Source organism: Monodelphis domestica, chromosome 3 (assembly GCF_027887165.1).
Source record: "Monodelphis domestica isolate mMonDom1 chromosome 3, mMonDom1.pri, whole genome shotgun sequence".
Taxonomy (NCBI): domain Eukaryota; kingdom Metazoa; phylum Chordata; class Mammalia; order Didelphimorphia; family Didelphidae; genus Monodelphis; species Monodelphis domestica.
In genome coordinates, this window is record NC_077229.1 from 2,599,591 (window position 1) to 2,620,213 (window position 20,623).

The 20,623-nt window shown below is 45.7% G+C and overlaps 1 protein-coding gene across 1 annotated transcript in view; it reads right to left on the reverse strand.

Annotated features, from left to right (window-relative positions):
* Positions 1 to 9,172: 9,172 nt before the first annotated feature.
* Positions 9,173 to 20,623, reverse strand: part of LOC100617201 (zinc finger protein 114-like) — an 89,430-nt gene continuing 77,979 nt past the window's right edge. Inside the window, exons 3-4 of the mRNA XM_056820265.1 lie at positions 10,678 to 10,804; positions 9,173 to 9,826 (exon numbers count right to left, since the gene is read on the reverse strand). Of these exons, the coding sequence (XP_056676243.1) occupies positions 9,780 to 9,826; positions 10,678 to 10,804 (174 nt within the window). The 3' untranslated portion in view covers positions 9,173 to 9,779. The remainder of the gene's footprint in view (positions 9,827 to 10,677; positions 10,805 to 20,623) is intronic.

Genomic DNA, 20,623 nt, shown 5'->3' on the forward strand with positions numbered 1-20,623 from the left:
TCTTTTGGAATTGCACAAAAGAGGGAATACGATTTGAAAGGATCAGTTTCACTGGTGTCTCTCCAAAGTAGAATATTTGGGGATCATCCTGACTGCAGGTGCCTGCTCTATTTCTCCCAAATGAATTGAAAATATTCAAAATTTAAGCACTCCTACCACTAAGAAACAGTTGAGAGCAATTTTAGGAGCAACAGGGTTTTGCAAACAATGGATTCCTTGCTATGGGGAAATTACTAACCCCCTTATAGCACTAACAAGGGATTCAGTCCCTGAACCACCTAAATTAGAGCCAGAACACCTGTCAGCTCTATCAGATCTAAAACAGACTATCCTGTCTGCTCATGCTCTAGGCATCCCAGATTACAGCAAGCCATTTTCTTTGTATGTACATGAGCGAAGAGGGGTAGCTTCAGGTGTTTTAACTCAGATTTTGGGATCTTCTCAGTGCTTATTATTCTGCCCAACTGGACCCTATAGCATCAGGAGCACCACCATGTCTTAGAGGAGTAGCTGCTACAGCCTTACTAGTGACAAAAACTGTTGATCTAGTATTGGGATGCCTGTTAACAATTATCTGCCCACATGAGGTAGAAGCATTGTTGCTAAGGCATAGAACCCAGCCATTCTTGGAGTAGCGAATTACAAGGTATGAAATAACCTTGTTAAATAGGGAAAACATCACCTTGAAATACTGTACAACTCTTAACCCTGCCACCTTGCTTCCAGATTTACCTACATTAGGAGAACCATTACGCAGTTGTGAAATAATAGTGTCCATGGCAGAAAAGCCTCAAGATAATCTCTTGGACACTCCCTTAGACAATCCAGATCTGGTCTTATTTACTGAGGGTCCTTTTATGAGGGATGGCATATGCTACAGTGGAGCTGCTGTAGTCACAGAATTTGCCACTGAGTGGTCAGCTTCACTGCCCTCTAATATTAGTGCTCAAGGAGCAGAACTCATAGCTCTAAAACAAGCTTGTATAATTGCCAAGGATAAAAAGGCAACAATTTATAAGGATTCTAGATATGCTTTTGGCATTTGTCACTCAGTTGGGATGCTATGGCTCCAGAGAGGATTTTTAACCTCAGCTGGAAAATCTATAGCTAATGCAGAAATTATTAATAAAGTTCTTTCTGCTTTCCAGTTGCCTGAAGCCCTAGCTATTGTACATTGCTCTGCCCATATAGGTGGCACTGACCTTGTCCCTAGGGGAAATGATGGAGCAGATGCCACTACAAAGCTAGGCCTGAATTAATTTTAACATTAACAACCACTGATTACTTAAATTTATCTCTTTCTTATAATGAAAACAAAGTGGAAAAATGGAAGCAAAAACTCAAAGCAAAAGAGATTAATGGAGTATGGGTGTCATCTGAAGGAAAACCCCTGCTTCCTAGAAGTTTCTATCACCAAATTTGCCAATCTATTCATAAAAATGGCCACTTTGCAAAAAATTGGAAAATAAGGGGATGCCCTTCAATTGGGGAATGGCTGAATAAATTGTGTGATATGTTGGTGATGATATACTATTGTGTTCAAAGGAATGATAAAGTGGAGGAATTCCATGGATACTGGAACAACCTCCAGTAATTGATGCAGAGCAAGAGGAGCAGAACCAGGAAAACATTGTACACAGAAACTGATACACTGTGGTACAATCGAATTTAATGGACTTCTCCATTAGTGGCAATGCAATGACCATGAACAACTCGGAGGAACCTCCGAGAAAAACCACTATCCACATCCAGAGGAAACACTGTGGGAATAAAAACACCAAAGAAAAACAACTGCTTGAATACATGGATTGAAGGCATATTGTTGGGGATGTAGACTCTAAATGAACATCCTAGTGTAAACAACAACATGGAAATGGGTTCTGATCAAGGACACATGTAAATACCCAATGAAATTGTGTGTTGGCTGTGGGAAGAGTGGGTGGAGGGGAAGGAGGGAAATAATGTGATTATTGTAACCAAGGAATAATGTTCTAAATTGACTAAATAAACTTATCCAAATGGAAAAAATAAAAACAAAAAAAAAATTAAAAATGTTTTTAAAATTAAAAAATAAATAAAAATGGCCACTTTGGTACCTAGGGCATCATGGATTCTGTTAAGAGTATGGATAGCCCCTGGTATGACTACTATAGCCTCTAAAGTATGTACAGCCTGTTCTATCTGTCAAGCATATAACCAACATGCATTTCGTGGCAAAGCCTTTGGTGGGCATCCTCTGGCTTACGCACCTTTTGAGCACCTACAGATAGATTTCATAACAATGCCAAAGGCTGGACATTATAAATGTTGTCTAGTCATAGTAGATCAACTGACCAGATGGCTAAAAGTATTTCCTGCAACCCGAGCCACTGCAGCTTTTGTTGCTAAGGTGCTTTTAAAAGAGATTATCCCTCTGATAATCAGGGAGATGCAAATTAAAACAATTCTGAGGTACTGCTTCACCCCTAGCAGATTGGCTAACATGACGGGAAAGGAAAGTAATGAATGTTGGAGGGGATGTGGCAAAGTCGAGATATTAATTCATTGCTGGTGGAGTTGTGAATTGATCCAACCATTCTGGAGGGCAATTTGGAAATATGCCCAAAGGGCGCTAAAAGACTGCCTACCTTTTGACCCAGCCATAGCACTGCTGGGTTTGTACCCCAAAGAGACAATAAGGGAAAAGACGTACAAGAATATTCATAGCTGCGCTTTGTGGTGGCAAAAAAAAAAACTGGAAAATGAGGGGCTGCCTTTCAATTGGGGAATGAATGACTGAAAAAATTGTGGTATCTGTTGGTGATGGAATACTATTGTGCTCAAAGGAATAATAAAGTGGAGGAATTCCATGGAGACTGGAACAACCTCCAGGAAGTGATGCAGAGCGAAAGGAGCAGAACCAGGAAAACATTGTACACAGAGACTAATACACTGTGGTACAATTAAACATAATGGACTTCCCCATTAGTGTCAATGCAATGTCCCTAAACAACCTGCAGGAATCTATGAGAAAAAACACTATCCACAAGCAGAGGACAAATTGTGGGAACAAAAACACCGAAGAAAGGCAACTGCTTGACTACATGGGCCAAGGGGATATGATTGGGGATGTAGACTCTAAATGAACTATTCTAGCCCAAATACCAGCAACATGGAAATGGGTTTGGATCAAGGGCATATGAAATTGACCAAATAAAAATGCTTAAAATAAAGGGTACAGTCAATCAATCTCAACAGAAGATGCTTTCTTCACATGTGAGCAATGAATCCAAGAGTCCTTCTCTCCAACCTTTATAGATGTTGGAGTAGTTAACAATATTTGGAATGGTCCTTCCCACAAAGGCTGAGTTGCTCCAGTATGCTTGAAATTCTTAATATACACTTTGTCTCCTGGGTTCAGGTCATAAAGAGAAAAATCTAGTGGTCTGGCTTGTACTGCAGCTCCAGATTCATGAAGTTCACGTAGTTTGTGTTGTAATTCCTGTACATAGGAAGCAATAGTAGTATCTCATCCTAATAGTGAGGTATATGTAGGGGGAAAAGGTTTAGCCTGTATAGGCGGATGTCCAAAAAGCATCTCAAATGGTGAGATGTGTAGATCTCCTCTAGGCCTGCTTCTAAGATAAAATAGGGCCAGAGGGAAAATTTCAGGCCATTTTAAATGTGTCTCAGTGCATAGTTTTCCAATCATAGTTTTAAGTTCTTTGTTCATCCTCTCAACTTGGCCTGAGCTCTGGGGATGATATGGAACATGGAATTTGGTAGTTATCCCCAAGCAAGAATATATCTGATTTAGGACAGAATCAGTAAAATGACTTCCTCTATCTGAATCAATACATACTGGTAGTCCAAAGTGAGGAATAATTTCTTTTAAAAGTATCTTAGCAACAAAATCCGCCATGTCTTGGGTTGCAAGAAATGCTTCTGGCCATCTGGTTAGTTGATCTACTCTGACTAGACAAAATTTATAACGTCCAGCCTTTGGCATTGTTATGAAATCTATCTGTAGATGTTCAAAAGGTGTGTAAGCCAGAGTTGTTAACTACTCCAACATCTATAAAGATTGGAGAGGACTCTTGGTAGGGAGGGAGTGAAGCAATACAAGGAAGAGACAGGGTGAGGGAGTAGTTTAAAAAGCCTATAAAGGAAATAAGAAGGGAATAAGAAGGGGGGGGGGGGGTAGAAAGGGAAGTAAAATAAGGGTGGGAATTAGGGGAACTGATTAAAAACAAAACATTGGTGTAGAAGGAAATAGTGGGAAATGGCTGAACAAATTGTGGTATATGTTGATGATGGAATACTATTGTGCTCAAAGGAATAATGAACTGGAGGAATTCCATGTGAACTGGAATGACCTCCAGGAATTGATGCAGGGTGAGGGGAGCAGAACTAGGAGAACATTATACACAGAGACTGATACACTGTGGTACAATTGAATGTAACAGACTTCTCCATTAGTGGCAATGCAGTAATCCTGAACCACTTGGAAGCATCTCTGAGAAAGAACACTATCCACATTCAGAGGAAAAACTGGTAGTAGAAACACCAAAGAAAAACAATTGCTTGATTACATGAGTCGAGGCGATATAGTTGGGGATGTAGACTCTAAATGAACATCCTAGTGCAAACATCAACATGGAAATAGGTTTTGATCAAGGACACATGTAAAACCCAGTGGAATTGCAAGTCAGCTATGGGAAGGGGTGGGGGAGAGGAGGGAAAGAATAAGATTCTTGTAACCAAGCAATAATGATCTAAATTGACTAAATGAAATTTAAAAAAAAGTATAGGATTAGTATTCTGAAGAACTTTAGTATTTAATTGGACATATTGTTGTAAAGCAAATAATAACTTCTTTCCAATTTTGATCTTGCTTGCATTAGTTTTGCTTGTACAAAGTTTTGAATTTTATTATGATAAAAATTAACTATTTCATGTGTTATAATGTTATCTATTTCATATTTGGTCATAAACTCTTCCCTTGTCAATAAATTGATCTGAAAGATAAACTATTATACGCTCCCTTTATTTTCTTATGGGATCACACGTTAGGTCTAAATCATATGCCCATTTGAACCTAGTGTTTGGAGAACTCATGACATAGTAGAGTGTAATGTCTGATTTTGAACAAGGTGAGCGCTCAGTGTGAATGGCTGTGGTTTCTGTGACACATAGTATAAGAGGGAAAATTATGAGACTGGCTTTAAATTAATTTTATTTAATCTAAGGTAGTAGGAGAAAAACATGGAAAAAATAAGAGATACTTTCCTCAGTGCTCCATTTAGCTTGCTATTCTGTGACCACCAATAGGGCACCCGAGCCATGCACACAGGGAAGTCCAGCCTGCAACAAAACTAAAAGAGAAGCTCTTGGATATCCAGTCTTGCCTCAGTTTATTAAAGCTTTTATTCACCTGCTAACTCACAAATATCACCTCAGGAGCTAACCTTGTCTTTCTATTTTGCCTGGGCTGCCCAGGGGGCAGTGCAGGAGACATCACCCTGCCCTCATCTCATTATATTTTGACTCTATTGCTGCCTTTTTATCCTCAATGGTTTTCAACATGCAATCCTCTCCTCTGTCAAATTCAGGCTCATACCAGGTAAGCTGCCCCAGAAAGGGGGAGGGTAGATTTCCTTCACACAACAGCAAGACTGGTGCTGCATGTGAACATATTTCCATATAGCTTGTATTCTTAAGGTTTCTCCCTAGTGTGGGTTCTCAGATGAACAGCAAGACTGGAGCTCTGACGGAATGTCTTTCCACACTGCTTACATTTATAAGGTTTCTCCCCAGTGTGGGTTCTCTGATGAACAGCAAGACTGGAGCTGCATGTGAACAACTTTCCACATTGCTCACATTCATAAGGTTTCTCCCCAGTGTGGATTCTCCGATGTACAGCAAGACTGAAGCTGTGACTGAATGTCTTTCCACATTGCTCACATTCATAAGGTTTCTCCCCAGTGTGGATTCTCTGATGTACAGCAAGATTGTAGCTATGACGAAATGGCTTCCCACACTGTTTGCATTCATAAGGTTTTTCCCCAGTGTGGATTCTCTGATGTACAGCAAGTTTAGAGCTGAAGTTGAATGTTTTTTCACACTGCTTGCATTCGTAAAGTTTCTCCCCAGTGTGCATTCTCTGATGTCCAGCAAGATGGGAGCTATAACTGAATGTCTTTCCACATTGCTTGCATTCATAAGGTTTCTCCCCAGTGTGAAATCTCTGATGTCCAGCAAGACTGGAATTCTGACGAAATGTTTTTCCACACTGTTTGCATTCATAAGGTTTTTCCCCAGTGTGGATTCTCTGATGTACAGCAAGACTGGAGCTCCGATTGAATGTCTTTCCACACTGCTTGCATTCATAAGGTTTTTCCCCAGTGTGCATTCTCTGATGTACAGCAAGATGGGAGCTGTAACTAAATGTCTTTCCACATTGTTTGCATTCATAAGGTTTCTCCCCAGTGTGGATTCTCTGATGCACAGAAAGACTAGAGCTCCGACTGAATGTTTTTCCACATTGCTTGCATTCATAAGGTTTCTCCCCAGTGTGGATTATCTGATGTCTAGTGAGAAGGGAGATACGACTGAATGTCTTTCCACATTCTTTGCATTCATAAGGTCTATTCCCAATGTGCAATCTCTGATGTCCATCAAGATTGTCCCTGTGCATAAAAGTCTTTCCACACTGAATACTTCCACTAGGTTTTTCCTCAGTGTGTATTCTTTGATGTTTGATATGGGATGAATTTTGGGGTGCAACACAGAGCTCTCTAAAAGCAAAGTTATTGGAACCATCACTAATGAAACTTTGTAGGTCCATTTCTTCCACAGAAGGGCTCACCTCTGTTGGATCTGCCTTCATTTCAGGTCTGATCTCTTCTTCTAAAACAAACAAACAGCAAAACATGCATATAGTGTGACATATACACATATATAACAATTTCCTTTCCTCAACTGTCAGAACATAAACTGCTTTATATCCTACTTCTTCAGGTAAAAAGAAAAGTTTTCCAACTCAAATGGGTACAACCCATCCTTTGAAAATGCCATTACTTCAAAGCTAAAAAACAATTTCAACAACAAAGAGCCTCCCATGTGATCTCATTGGCTCTTCATAACAAATCTGGGATTTTGGACAGGCTAACTTTATTACATTCCTAACTCAGATAATGACTTCAGAAAGGCTGGATGAGAACAAATCTTGTGGCTGGGCACTCTGTCCACAGTACTACACTATTCACATTTAATCTTTTTGCTTTCATTTTCATTGTCTAGACATTCAATTACCTCTTCATAGGTATATCATCACTGGGTGCATGTAGACTAAATATTCCTATTATTTCATCATCTAGCTTCTCTGTAAGCATTATATAAGTCGCTTTGTGGTTGCTTAAGACCTTATTTTTTGTTCTAGTATCTGAGATCAGATAAAGAAATTCAGCACTCTTTTTTTCATTTATTGAAGGCATAAAAGATTTTGTTGTTCCTTACTCCTTGAGAGCAGCCATTACTTTTCTTTAAATGATGTTTTTCAATAAAATAAAATCCTTCTACTGAATATAATTTAAACAAAAACATGGCATTTCAAATGTTTAAAAATATATCTCATATAGTAATGTCCATGATCCTTTTATAAGGAAATGGGCAAGAAAGATTGTACAATTCTCTTCTTATTTCTCACCTGATATAGATACTGGCAATTTCATGATATTCTTCTTAAAAATTGTGAAGATTAGATTTGGCTCTCTCCTAATTATAACAATGAAGGTACTTAGCTCTTCCTTTATTGTGAAGATTAAATTGTAATCTCCTGTCTATTTTTAGAATTTTAATCCCCAAAGTGTTAACTCAGTATTTAAAGTAGATCTATCTCATTTCTCATCTCTCTAAAGTGAGGTGCTGTGGTCACCAGATTGTCCGAGAATAGGAAAAAGACTGAGCTCCAGAGACCAGGAAAGGGCCTGGAGCTAATGATTTAGGGAAAGTTTAGCCTTGGATCACTTCCAAGGAAGGCTGCAGTCTTCAATCCTGCTCATAGGCTGCAGGTCAAATGGAGAGAAGGAAAATCAGGAAACCAGCTGCCTGGCCCCACTCTACATTTCCCCCTGCCTCACCTTCTGACCTGAGAAGTTGGCCTCATATTCCACTGAACAAGAGCCGGACCTCTCTGCAGAGCTCTCTTATCCTCCACATCTCACCTAGCGCAGTTGCCTCTCTTTTCTCTTTGATCTCAGGATCAATGGAAAAAGTCATTCTTCTCCTAGCTAAAGAAATCTCTTTCTATGAGCAAAGAAGCCCTTCACATCCCTCACCTAAGCCTGTATATTCCTCCCTGCAGGGCCATTGTTCTTTCATCTTTAGCCTTTCCCACACTAATAACTCTCTTCATCTGGGAACCAATAAACCATTTCTCCCCAACACTCCACTCAATCTCTTCCTCCCCATGAGATACTGTCCAATGTCTATCCTCAGGTTCAAGGCTAAACTACTAGAGATGGCCATTTGCAGTGAGTTGTGCAGGTAACTTTCCCTTGTTTTCTCTGCTATACATATCCCCAGAGTCCTCAGTCTGGCTCTCCTAAAGCCCCAGGCCACCTTCCCCCCTTTAGACCTCTCTACTACTCCTTCCCTTCAGAGCCTTCCCTCTTGTGATTGATTGTCCTGGAGCTGGGATCTAGAGGGCTTCTACAGAACTGTTGGCATGCTGCTACCTCCCCCAGCAGAGGGTAAGCTACTTGAGGGCAGGGTAAGTCCACTACAGCCATTTAGGCCCCCACTAACTTACACCAATACTCAGCACAGAGCAAACACTCATAAGTGTTTCGGGATATTAAAGAGCTCAGGGAGGATAAGTTCAGCCCTTCTGGTCCCCATAGGAGACTTCCAAGCCATTCAGTCCAAAACACTGAAGGGAGCTGATAGGAAATGGAGTCCAACAGCCTCATCTTACAGATAGGGAAACTGAGGCTCACAGGTTCAGTGACTTGCCAAGGAAGCCTCTGCTAAAACCTCTGAAAAAAAGAATTCCAAGGCAGGTCCTCCTATCCCCAAATCTAGCCCTGGCTTCATCACACCACACAGAAGTCTCTGGTCACCCTGGCTCTCCGACACCTATTTTCCTCTCTCATACCTGGGCAGCAGCTCCTCAGGTCTTCTTGCACCAGCATCAATGGGACTTCCCTCTGCTCCAAAGAAGAGATCACGTCTTCTGGGGGAGCTGGAAGCCCTGGGCATGGGGAATAGTTAGGGAGGAGGATGGAGAGAAGCTCGTCACTGAGTTCTCTTTAGGGAAAGGCTGGGGAGTCCAGTGACTCCACTCAGAGACTTTGTCCATGGGGTTCCAATAGGAGTCTGCTCTCATCTCTTAGTATCTGTAATGCGGAGTCCAGGGTAAGATGTGCCTGTTACCCTGCTGGGGGACCTTGATTGAGCAACAGCCCCCTTCCCACCATGTTCTGATCCATTCTGGCAGAAACTCCTAAACTCCTAAACTGGGTCCAAGGGTCAGTGTTCTGCGTCAGTCTGAAGCCCCAGACACAGGGACCTAGAGAGATCGGATTTTGTCCCATCACCCTGCCTGTTCCTCCCTCCCTGACACTTCTCTGAGCCTCAGGGACTCTTCTCTTGGGAAGTCTCTGCCTCCTCTCCTGGGGAACCCAACAATCCTCGTTGGGCCCAATGTTGTCTCTATGCCAGTCCATTCATCTTTTCAATCAGAGGAGGGCAAGCAGGGCCTTCAGGAGGCTTACAGGGAATCCTGGAGGAGAGTCTCCTCAGCATTTAGGGTGGGGAGAGGAGTAGGTGAATTCAGGGAACCAATCTGGAACCAGAATGATAGGTTTTAGGACATTTTCTTCAGAAAGGGCTGGATTCAGACCACAGTTTTCCATTACCAGGAAATAAGAGGCAGCCAGAAGGGGTTAGGGCCAGGGATTAGATGCAGGAAGGCCTCATTTTACATTTCACCACAAACAGCTCCTACGTGGGTGCCACAGAACAAGCCATTTAATTGAATCTATTTCCTCATCTGTAAAATGGGTATAATTGTGTCACTGAATTAGGAAGATGAAAGTAAGGAAGAAGTGCCAGAATATTACAGAGAAAACCTTTGAAAGAACCCTGGACCAAGTGCAGGTCATTATAAATGCTTCCTCCCTTGCCTCCCTTCCTCACTGGCTCTGCTGGAGGCTTAGTGCAATAGGAAGGAAGACTAAGGTCAAACCATCTCTCCTGGTGACACATGGCAGCTGTGAGTTACAAGTTTATGCCGGTTAAAGAGAAAAAGATCCTCAATAGTAGATCCACCCTAGAGGGGAAGAGGGTGGAAGGAAAACCCTGTGAACAGATTTCTCAGATGGGCTTGGGAGACCTAATTCCAGGTCCTAAAGACAAGAGACAGGATCACCTCTAAGATTACTTCCACATCTGAGATTCTCCAACACTCATTTGATTTTGGACTTCAGGAGCCCCAAAGAGAGCCTCCAAGGTCCCATTACACAATGCAAAGTCCTTTTACAGGAGAACCAGGAAGCAGGAGGGCCCTGGCTCTGGGACTCACCTTACCAGCCCTCCTCCCTTCCTCATGACTGAAAACTGCTCCCAACCCTGCCTGCTGTTGAGGGCGATTCTCCCTTGGATGGCAGACTTGGGCAGCAGGGAGAGGCTCCTTACCCACAAAGAGCAGGTTCCAGGCATTCTCCAGCATCACCTCCTTGTACAGCTCCTTCTGGGGAGGGGACAAGAGGCGCCACTCCTCCCGAGTGAAGTCCACAGCCACATCCTTGAACGTCATCACCTCCTAGAGCAGCCCAAGGCAGAGCACAGAGGGCTGAAAGTCACATGACAAGGAAGAGCCCACCTCTGGTCAGTTACAGGAGGAAACTGACCCACAGAGAAGGGAGGAACCCAAAGGTCCTGCCCTTTGTCAGTGTCAGAGCCAGCACTAGAAGCCGAGTCTGTAAGAGCCCAATGGAGGCTTGAGAAGAGCAGCTCTAGGATGCTGAGGAGTTTCTAGAGTGTGAAGGGAAATCTCTAGGGGACCTCCAGTGCAGCCTGGATCCCAGGGCCCCACAGTGGGATATAGGTGTCAGTCACATGTCTGTGGCCCTATTGCTGTGTCTCAGGGCAGTCAGCGTCTGTATGAGAGTCATCAACATGCCAGAGCCCTAGCCATGGAGGGGGGACCTTAGGGGGGAGAAGGTAAAAGGCAGGAGAGGGGGCTTTTGTACCTGCCCCAGAACTGACTAGCGGCTCTCTGGGCTGTGTGTTTCTCTCTGAGCTTTCCTGATCTCTTGATCTTTGGTAAGCCCAGCCTGAGCAAGCTGAATCAAGGAGGAGATCTAGAAAGGCTGAGACCTCTCTCACTCTCTGCCTCTCTCTTTACCAATAAATGCTCATCAATCTGGTAATGAGTCCCCAGATCAGTCTTTACTTATAACACTGTGGAAGGCACAACAAAGGAGAGAAGGTGTTCCGCAGAGTTCGAGGACTCGGGATGCAGCCCAGGTGACCCATCCTCAGAGAAGGCTGAGGTCATCTTAGATCATTTACTTATTGATCTATTTACCAGTAACTGCTTTTCTCTGGGAACTGCCTGAGTCCTGGTTCTCTGCCTCCTGACTCAGCTAGCCTATAATAGGGAAGTGCAGAATCCAGCTCTTGGTCAGGTACCTCATCACTGTTCCAGCCTCATTTCAATGCATTAACTGGCCTTGGAAGATTCAGGAGAGCCCCAGGAAGTCGGCTCTAGTCTTTCTAAACCACTGAGCCATCTCAGAGATGTCTGGGTTGCTGCCCAAAGTCACAGCCCTGACCTTGCACTGGACCCATTCTTAACTTTAGCTTACTCCACCCTAGTCTAACAAAATCAGGAATGTCTACACTCATACTTAAGGATTAAGTATTTAGGAGGATGGCCTATGACAGACATGTGCTAGCAAATGACAAATCAGAAACAACTGATGGACCCCTGGGCTGTCCTAAGTCAAGCTTAAGCTACCATTGGTACATGTGAGACACAGGAAAGTGATGTAAAACTGTCTATATATTTCACGTCACTTCCTCTCTCTGGCACTCTTTCTGCAGAGAGGTGGCTCTGGCTGGCAGCATGCTGAGCATTTCAGCATCTTGGCGTGGTGGCAGCTATTGTCCAGTTTGGCAGTGAGTTTTCCTTGATATGTACTGGGAGAAGCTGAGTAGCCTAGTTCAGGTGAGGCATCTTAATTGAGCTCTCTCAGAGTTTAGGCTGATTCTTTTCTCCTTTACCTTCCAAACACTATCCACTTAGAAGTCTCTAATTTTCTTCAGAAACCTTATGGCGGAGGACTTTGAACATTCCCTAGCACAGGCCAGGCGGGAGAAATCCTATACCCTTTCCCTCTCTTTTCTCCTTGAGTTCTTCCCTATATATTGATTAAACCACCATATATTTCCAAGATGACTTGGGTATTTTATTTTGGATATCCCCTGGAGAGCAATAATCGAACTTAGATTAGGTCCCAACCCTAAAACAAGAATCTCTTCTTAGTCTGAGGAGAGGAGGAGGGATGGCCCCTTATTATTGATTATTCCAATCAATCACAGTGTCCCTTATTATCCCAGCTCTATAACCAATGGTAACCCTCCATCCTATGATAAAGATTACTTATTCTGTCTGTTCTTTGTTCTGTTCTCCCCCAAACCTATCAATGAGATCTAGCCTTATGCTTAGGGTTTGGAGCATTAACAGAGGAAAGCTCCTGGCCCCTTTCAATGATAGGCAGCATTCCCTTGGTTGTCTTTCTTGGAGAGCTGCCTCATTTACCCTTTGGTTATATTTCACTCCCAACACCTGCAAATGTAAGACTTCACAGTGTTAGAACAGTTAATGTTCACAAATCAAGAGGAGTCTGCAGTATGTTTAGGAAGAGACCCTGAAGTGAAGAGATCATTTGCTTCTTGAATATCCCAAGCAGCAGAATGCAGGAGTGAATACCTGAAGACAACAGTAGCAGCAGAAGCACATCAGACAGAGCAGAAAGAGGCTTCTTTGAAAAACTACAGACAAGGAGAAAGGAAGGAAGGAGGAAACCTGGGAGGGCTAAAGGGGAAGACAGAGGGGATCACGGGAAGAATCTTCTGGTGTCCCATCTGCTCTAGGAGGCTGCTTCTTGTGTTGGACTGCAGGACAATAGAGAAGAAGAGGAGGTAGATACAGAGAAGACGGAGACACACACCAGGCAACTCAAGGACTAGAAACCTTCATTTCCATTCCCTCTACATTCAGCACTTGGTCTGCCCTTCTGGAGATTCCCCAAGATGTAAAAGACAGTCCTTGTCCTCCAGGAGTTCACAGCCCAGTAGGAGAGAGAGACAACACACAGACACATGGGCACAAAGGAAGCTCTGTCTTGAAGAATAGGGAAGAATGGAAAGAATGAAGGCACTCTGACTAAGAAGGATGAGGGAAGGTTTCTTGTAGCAAGTTTTTAGTCTTTAGTTGGGACTTACAGGAAGCTTAAAGGGGTCAGTGATCTGAAATGTGGAGGGAAAATATTCCAGACATGAGGTAAAGCTAATGAAAATGCCTGGAACTAGACACAATCATATCACAGGGTGGATAGTGTCAGATCTGGAATCAGGAAGACCTGGGTTCAAATGTGACCTCAGTCACTTTCTTTATAGCAGTGTGATCCTGGCTAAGTCACTTAACTCTGATTGCCAAGCCCTCATCCTGTATCTTATGTATGTTAGAAATGATCCTGAGATGGAAGGTAAGGGTTAAAAAAACAAACCACAAAATTTTTCCATTTTGAGGCTGTTGGTTGACTGCGAATAGAGAACTAGAACTAGAGACAGAAGGTCCTGGGTTCAAATATGACCTCCTTCCTACCAATGTAACTCTGGGTAAGCCACTCATCCCCAACTGCCTACCTCTTAGTCATCTTCTACATCACAACAGATGCTCACCATCAATTCTGATACAGAAGTAAAAGATTTTTTAAAAAATCTGCAGCTGAAGGAATCCAGCAGGCCAGGTTCCCTAGATCCAAGAACACAGACTGGGGAGTAATCAATAAGAAGAGGGGAAAGAGGGCTTTGAACATCAAACAATGGTTTGTATTTGATCCTGGAGGGAATAGGGATCCATTGGGGTTCATGGAGTAGGGGACTGACACGATCAGAACTCTGCTGTATGAAAATCACTCTGGTGGGAGAATGGAGGAGGCCTTGGAGTGAGAAGAACCTTGCGGCAGACAGATCCAGCAGCAGGTTGTCTTAATAGTCCAGCAGGGAGGTGATGTGGGCCTCCACCAGGAGGATGGCAATGACACAGGACAGAAGGGGGCATATTGGTGAGATGCTGCAAAGTTGAAACTGACAGGTCCTGGCGCCATATTGGATATGGAGGTAAGGGACAGTGAGGAGTCAAGGGGTGTGCCTTGGTTTTGAGCCTGAGGGACAAGGAGGATACAGCTATCAAGAAGGTGGGGGTCCTGTCTAGATGAGACAGAACAATATGTTTGGGACACACTGAGCACAAGATGTCTACTGGTCACCTAGTGTGAAATCCCCATAAGGAAATTTGAGATGAAAGACTGGAAGTCAACAGAGATTGGGGCACAAAATGCAGATCTGAGACTCTAAGCTTGCATCCCTGGTAGGTGATAAGATCACCAAGTAAAGAAGTCCAAAGGGAGAAAGAGTAGTGGGCCAATGACAAGGATGGAGGAACTCCCTCAACATAACCCTACTGTTACAAGATCTAGAGGAGAAGCCAGCAAAGAAGACAGAGAATCACTGGTCAGAGATAGGAGCTAAACCAGGAGAGAAAGCAATGTACTAAAACCCTAGAGAAAAGAGAATATGGTGTGGCACATGGAGGACTGGGATAGCTTTGAGCCAGGGACCAGATTTTGGGTTAAGGGAAGTTGAAACCCTCCCCCTCCTGAGCTACTGACCGGTTCATCAACATTCTTCACATGCCAGTGTTGTGCCCCTGAAGGTCAATAAAAGAGAGTGGGCAGAGCCCACCTGAGTCTTTTGGCAGGGACTCTGGGCTGGAGGAGAGAGGTGAGGGACAGAGTTAGATTCTTGCAGGTTAGGTGACATGTGGTCAGAACTTAGAGTAAGGAAGAGACTTTAAATCTATGCTTATCTACCTTTTCTATTAATAAAACTTATGAAAAATAATAACTGGTAGATATATTAATTTTAATTATAACAATTACCAGGTAAATATAGAAGAAATAACGAGGTTAACTGTGAGAAGTGAATGATGAAATGCCTAAGAAATCAAAGCTCTGCTCTTCTGAGCACATCAATTTATTAAAGCAATGCATGCCAACTGCCTAAGCAATAAAGACCAGGCCCTTTCCTGGGCTTAGGGCTGGACATCGAAATCAAGGGGAGAAAGAGACATAAGTTCCCTGAAAAGGGGTCCCACTCCTTTTCAATATCTCTAAGCAATCAAAAGAAAAAAGAAGCAATAACTGATTGATCAATATGGATCAGGTTTGCAGATAAGACCCAGTGAATGCCTGAGATGTACAATCAGGAGAAAACTCCTTTCATTAGTCTCATAATCTGACTGTTTCTGGTCAACCTAAGTTTGGGCCTTAGCTTAGGGTCTCTAAATAGGCAGTTCAGTTTCCCAGTATTCCCAAATACTAAAATGTAGATTTCTCCCAAATCTCCCAATTAAACTCTCCTTCCCAGACAGAATTTGGACGAGGCACACAAAGGAACAGAAGGGAACTGAGCCAGCTCCAGCTCTGAGTCACAAGATGGAGAATGTTTCTACAATTCACCCCTCTCTGAAGCAAAGCCCTCCCTTCCTTCCCAAGAGGGAATCAGCTCAGCAGATGGGGCACAAGGTTGGCTTGTCCCAGCTTCTTCACACTCCCTACAGGAAACACTAAGACCATGCTTTATGGGAATACTGAGAACAGAGATTTTCTGGAAACAGCAGCCATGGCAGCCTCAGCGTCTCTCCTCAGAGAGGGGAAGCTCCACACTTTGGTCCCCAAAAATTTCTCGAATGAAACCTCACAGAAGTTGCTTTCGATCGAATAAAAGAGTATCAAATCCAAAAATAAAATCCAGGAGAAAAAATGTAATTTCACCCCTAATGCCATGAGGAAGAGGATATCTGACAAGACTGGATAAAATCATAATAAAATTCACTTTGGAAAAACAAAAGATCAGCCATATCAAGGAAGATGATGAAAAGAAGCCAGGATAGCTGGGGAGCGGCACGGCCAGAGCTCAGACCAGATCACGAGTCAGCCGTCATCCTAAAGCTGGGGGACTGGTAAGATAAGGAGGTAAAGCAATGGGACAGGCTAAAGAAAATACCTCCTGTCTAGTGGCAAACAAGCAATTTGGGAGAAAATTCCTTATTTGGTAAAAACTGCTAAGAAAACTGGAATGTAGCCTGGAAGGAAATGAGGCTCAGAGCATAAGCCGACACCACACTCTACTAGACGGGATTTAAGGAAATGTGAGCTTAAAGTTAAAGATAGAAGGTAGGAGAGAAACAGCTCATACATATCTCACTGCTACAGGGAGATGTATTTAGAATAATCATTTATTGTCTCCCAGATTACAGATAAAAACAGCTTCATGCATTCATTTTTTTTTTTGGAGTTCCAAATAGTCTCCCGGAGTGAGCAATCTGATCTAGACTTTACCTGAGCAATCATGTGAAATATTTTTCCTTTTTAGTCATTTGTGGAACAAATATCAAACCAAAGAAAATTGGAAAAAAGGGAAACGCATTTTGGTCTGAACTCAGAGTCCATCAGTTCTCTCTGGACCAGGATGGTTTTTCTCATCACGAGTCCTTTGGGATTGTCTTACAACCCTGAACTGCTGAGAACAGCCGAGGCGTTCACAGCTTCTGACCACACAGCGTTGCTGTTACCTATAACATGTTCTCCTGCTTCTGCTCCTACTTTGCAACAGTTCATGGAAGTCTCCCAGGATTCTCTGAAATGTGCTGCCTATTATTCCTCATAGCCTGATGGTTACACTATAATCACACACCACAACTTGTTCAGCCATTCCCCAGTTAATGAATGTCCCTCTATTTCCAATTCTCTGCTACCACAAAAAGACCTGCTATATAAATATCTTTGTATCAATAGGTTCTTTCTTCCTGTTAGGATCTCTTGGATACATGCCTAGATCAAAGGGTATGCACAGTTTGAAAGCTTTTTGGTCAATGTTCCAAATGGTCAATCAATAGATGACAATTCCACCAACTATGCATGAGCGTCACAGCTTTCACACAACTCTGACATGAGCATGTCCTTTTTCTGGCATGATAGCCAAATTGTCAGGCGTGAGAGGGTGCCTCAGGGGTGTTTTACTTTGCAGTTCAAGGGCACAAGTGCTTAGCTAAACTCAAGATAGAGGCAATTACCAAAAAAAATGGAAAACTTTGATTCCTTAAAACAGAACAACTTCTGCACAGAACCTGAACCTCTGTTTGCCTCAGTTTCCTCCCCTGTGAGATGTGGAGAATAAGAACATTTACCCCAGTGTTATTACACAGATGGCTGAAAGCAGATTTATAGGAGGACACAAAGCACTCCAGTCTGTCTGTATCCCATTCTTTGCCACTGAGCAGGATGCCTTGGGGACAAGGCCAGGATGTCTCCCTCAGAACCTCCCGAAGCCTATTTGCACAGAAAACTTCCAGGCCTTCCAGAAACTCACCGCTTTCTCTCCAGCCTGTCCAACAAAGGAAGGACTAGACCAGGGAGGAATTCTACTGAACAGAGAAGGAATGGACCCAGCTGCAGGCCCTGGTACAAACAGCTCCTCTTCTGAGAAAAAGGCCCCATTTCTGTGTGAGGGCCTGTCCTGGGCTCCCCCAAACTCCTCGGACTCTCTCTGGTCAGGGAGCTCAGCAGAAGGCCAGGGAGGGGGTCACACCCTGGAGTGGATACAAAAGCCACAGGGAGCTCTCTGGGGCCTCCCCAGCTGCCTGATTCAGGCTGTCCCTGGCAAGGACCCCGACCATTCCTACAACAGGCTTCACTGGCTTATACTGACCTTCCAGCCCCTTCCTCTCCCCTCACACCTCCCTCCTCCTCCTCTGACCCAGGGACACTGGGCTGATCCTTGGCCAAGACCTTCCACGGTCTGATTCCGGGCCTTTCCAGGGTCTGTGTCCAGGTCGTCTGTGTCCCTGCAGGGAAGGTTCTCCCTCCTCTCTCTGGCCTCGGAGCTTCCTTTGAGTCCCAGCTGAATCCTCCCCTCAGGAACCAATGATCAACCCAGAACCTGAGAGCTTCCCTCCCACAATGCCGGCCTCCATCCGGCCCCAAGAGAGCTTGTTTGGACTCGGCTGCTGAGGGCTCTCCTGGGTCAGACTGGGGTGGGGTGGGGGGGGGCTGGAGGGTGGCCGACGGCTTCTTCCCTCCTTTGGGCTGAGCAGTGCCAGGCACACACAGGGTCTCCCTCCAGCCTGGCTGACTTGGACTAAGAAGTGGGAGAGAGGAAGGAGCTGGAAGGAAGCTCCAGGAAGACTGGAGGGCTTGAGGCAGAAGCCAGTGAGCAGCTGCAGGGGACAAAGTCTTTCCTAAGGATGGTAAAGACCAGGGAACATCTTCAGGCTTGGCTCCAGGCCAGACTCAAGAGGGATCAGGTGAAAAGAAGCAGAGGAAGAGGGTGTGAGTGTCGCTGGGAGAGCAGAGAGCAAAGACAGGATGCCCAGACAGGGAAGAAGAAGGAGGAGTCGATGGCCGTCCTGGGCGCTCACTTGTGTCCAGGGAGAAATCCAACAAGGGAGGCAGCGCCTGGGGGGAGCTCTTGGGGCCTGAGCTGCCCGAGGGCCCAGAAATCACTCCCAAAGCCGGGGAGAGAGCCGGGAAGGGCTGGTCCTCCTGCCTGGGATGTGGGGACAGACGTGGCCCAGCAGGAAGGAGGCAGCAGCTTCCCCGCCCTCTTGGTCAGAGCCAGGGAAGGGCCTCCCTGGCTGAGGGGGCTCCATCTGGGGCTGGAATGCACTTACCTGGGCTGCGAGTCTGTCCCTCTCCAAGGCCATCCGGGCACTCCAGGCTCCCTGTGGAGGCAGCAAAGCAGCCCCAGTGAGTCCCCCCTGAAGCTCCTCCAGCTTTCCCGGCCTCGTCTCTGCCAGGGTTAAATGAGGAGTTTGGACACAATAAGGGAGAACCTTGAATCGGTTCAGGTTTACTGAGAATACGGCAGACGAGTAAATTCAGGTCAGCCCTTCAGGCCAAGGAAAGGAGCCGCCCAGCAGCTTTTCCTGTGAACGGTTTAGGTTCATTAAAGCAGAGACAGTAAAAGAGTAAAATGAGTCACTGAAGGGGAGAAATACAGGAAAGAGGCAGCCTGTGCTCAGGGGGGAGCCTGGGAAGAGAAGAGGGTGTGAAGGGGCAGCTGAGGGGGAGCCTGGGGAGGGGCTGGGCAGGCTCAGGGGGCACCAGAGCTCCTGGCAGGGAGGGCAGCACCCTGGGGAGACTCAAGTGTTCTGGGGAAGGGCTCCTGGGACCCTCTGGCACAGCTGAGGCTGGGAATCCCTAAAGGGTCCCCTGATGGGGACCAGCCCAAGGGCCAGGGGGCCAAAGAAGGGGCCAGGAAAGGGCTTTGGCTCAGGGAGGGTCCCAGGCAGGAAGGCAGAGCTCAGGGATCCTCAGAGGGCTGGGTCTGAGGGCAGCCCAGAGGAAGCTCTAAGCAGGAACTGGGGGTCAGGACACCTGGGTCAGGGATCCCTGGGCCCCTGCAATGGCCCCTCTCTCCCTCTAGAATGCACCCCAGGGTTGGGATTCCCCCTGAGCCATCCCCCACCAGTCTGGGCAGCAGAGAGCCCCCCTCCCCCTCCATGCAGTGCCTCCTTCCCTCCCCCACCATCCAAGGGACCCTCCCCTAAGCTTCCCCCAGACTGCCCAGATACAGGCTGAGGAAGGTGGGGGCAGCAGAGAGCTCCTGGGGGAGAGCAGGGCCCCATGGGAGGTACTGAGAGAATGGGAGGTCCACAAGGAGGGGCCTTCTGGGGGTTCTGGAGGGGGGTTTGAACCACTTCAGGAGAATCAAGCTGGTGAGGGGAGTGTCAGTGCTGTGGGGGGAGGGGAAAAGGGGAGACCCAGGAAAGGGGCCTGGATGTGGCCAAGAGGCCGAGGTGGGTCCAATCCGACAAGAAACTGGCCCAAAGCCAAAGCCAGCTCTCAGGGGAGGGGGAGGGGCTGCAGGCGGACCCCCGGAGCTCTCCCATCCCAGAAGTCCTCAAGTACTTGCTGAAGGCCCCCTAGGCTGGGGGAAGGGCATGGGGGTCCCTCCCAGTGCTCCAGGGGGAGATCCTGCAGCCAGGAAGCCCTTCCGGGGGGCCAGGCCAGGCTCGGGGTTCAGAGACAAAAGGGGGAGCCGCTAAGAGCACAGGAAGGGTCTGAGGCCAGACTGGGACCCAGGCCCTCCCCATGCCGGCCCCGCACTCTCCGCGGGGCTCCCCAGAGGCCCAGGCAGTCCTCCCGGTGGGGAAGGCCCTCCTCCCCGGCAGTCCCACTCCAGGCAGGACGTTTAAGAAGCAAAGAAGATCCCGAAGAGGAAGCCGGAGGTCACAGCCGACCCCTGTCAGACTCCAGAGTAGCCCGGGATACACTGTACCCCGCAG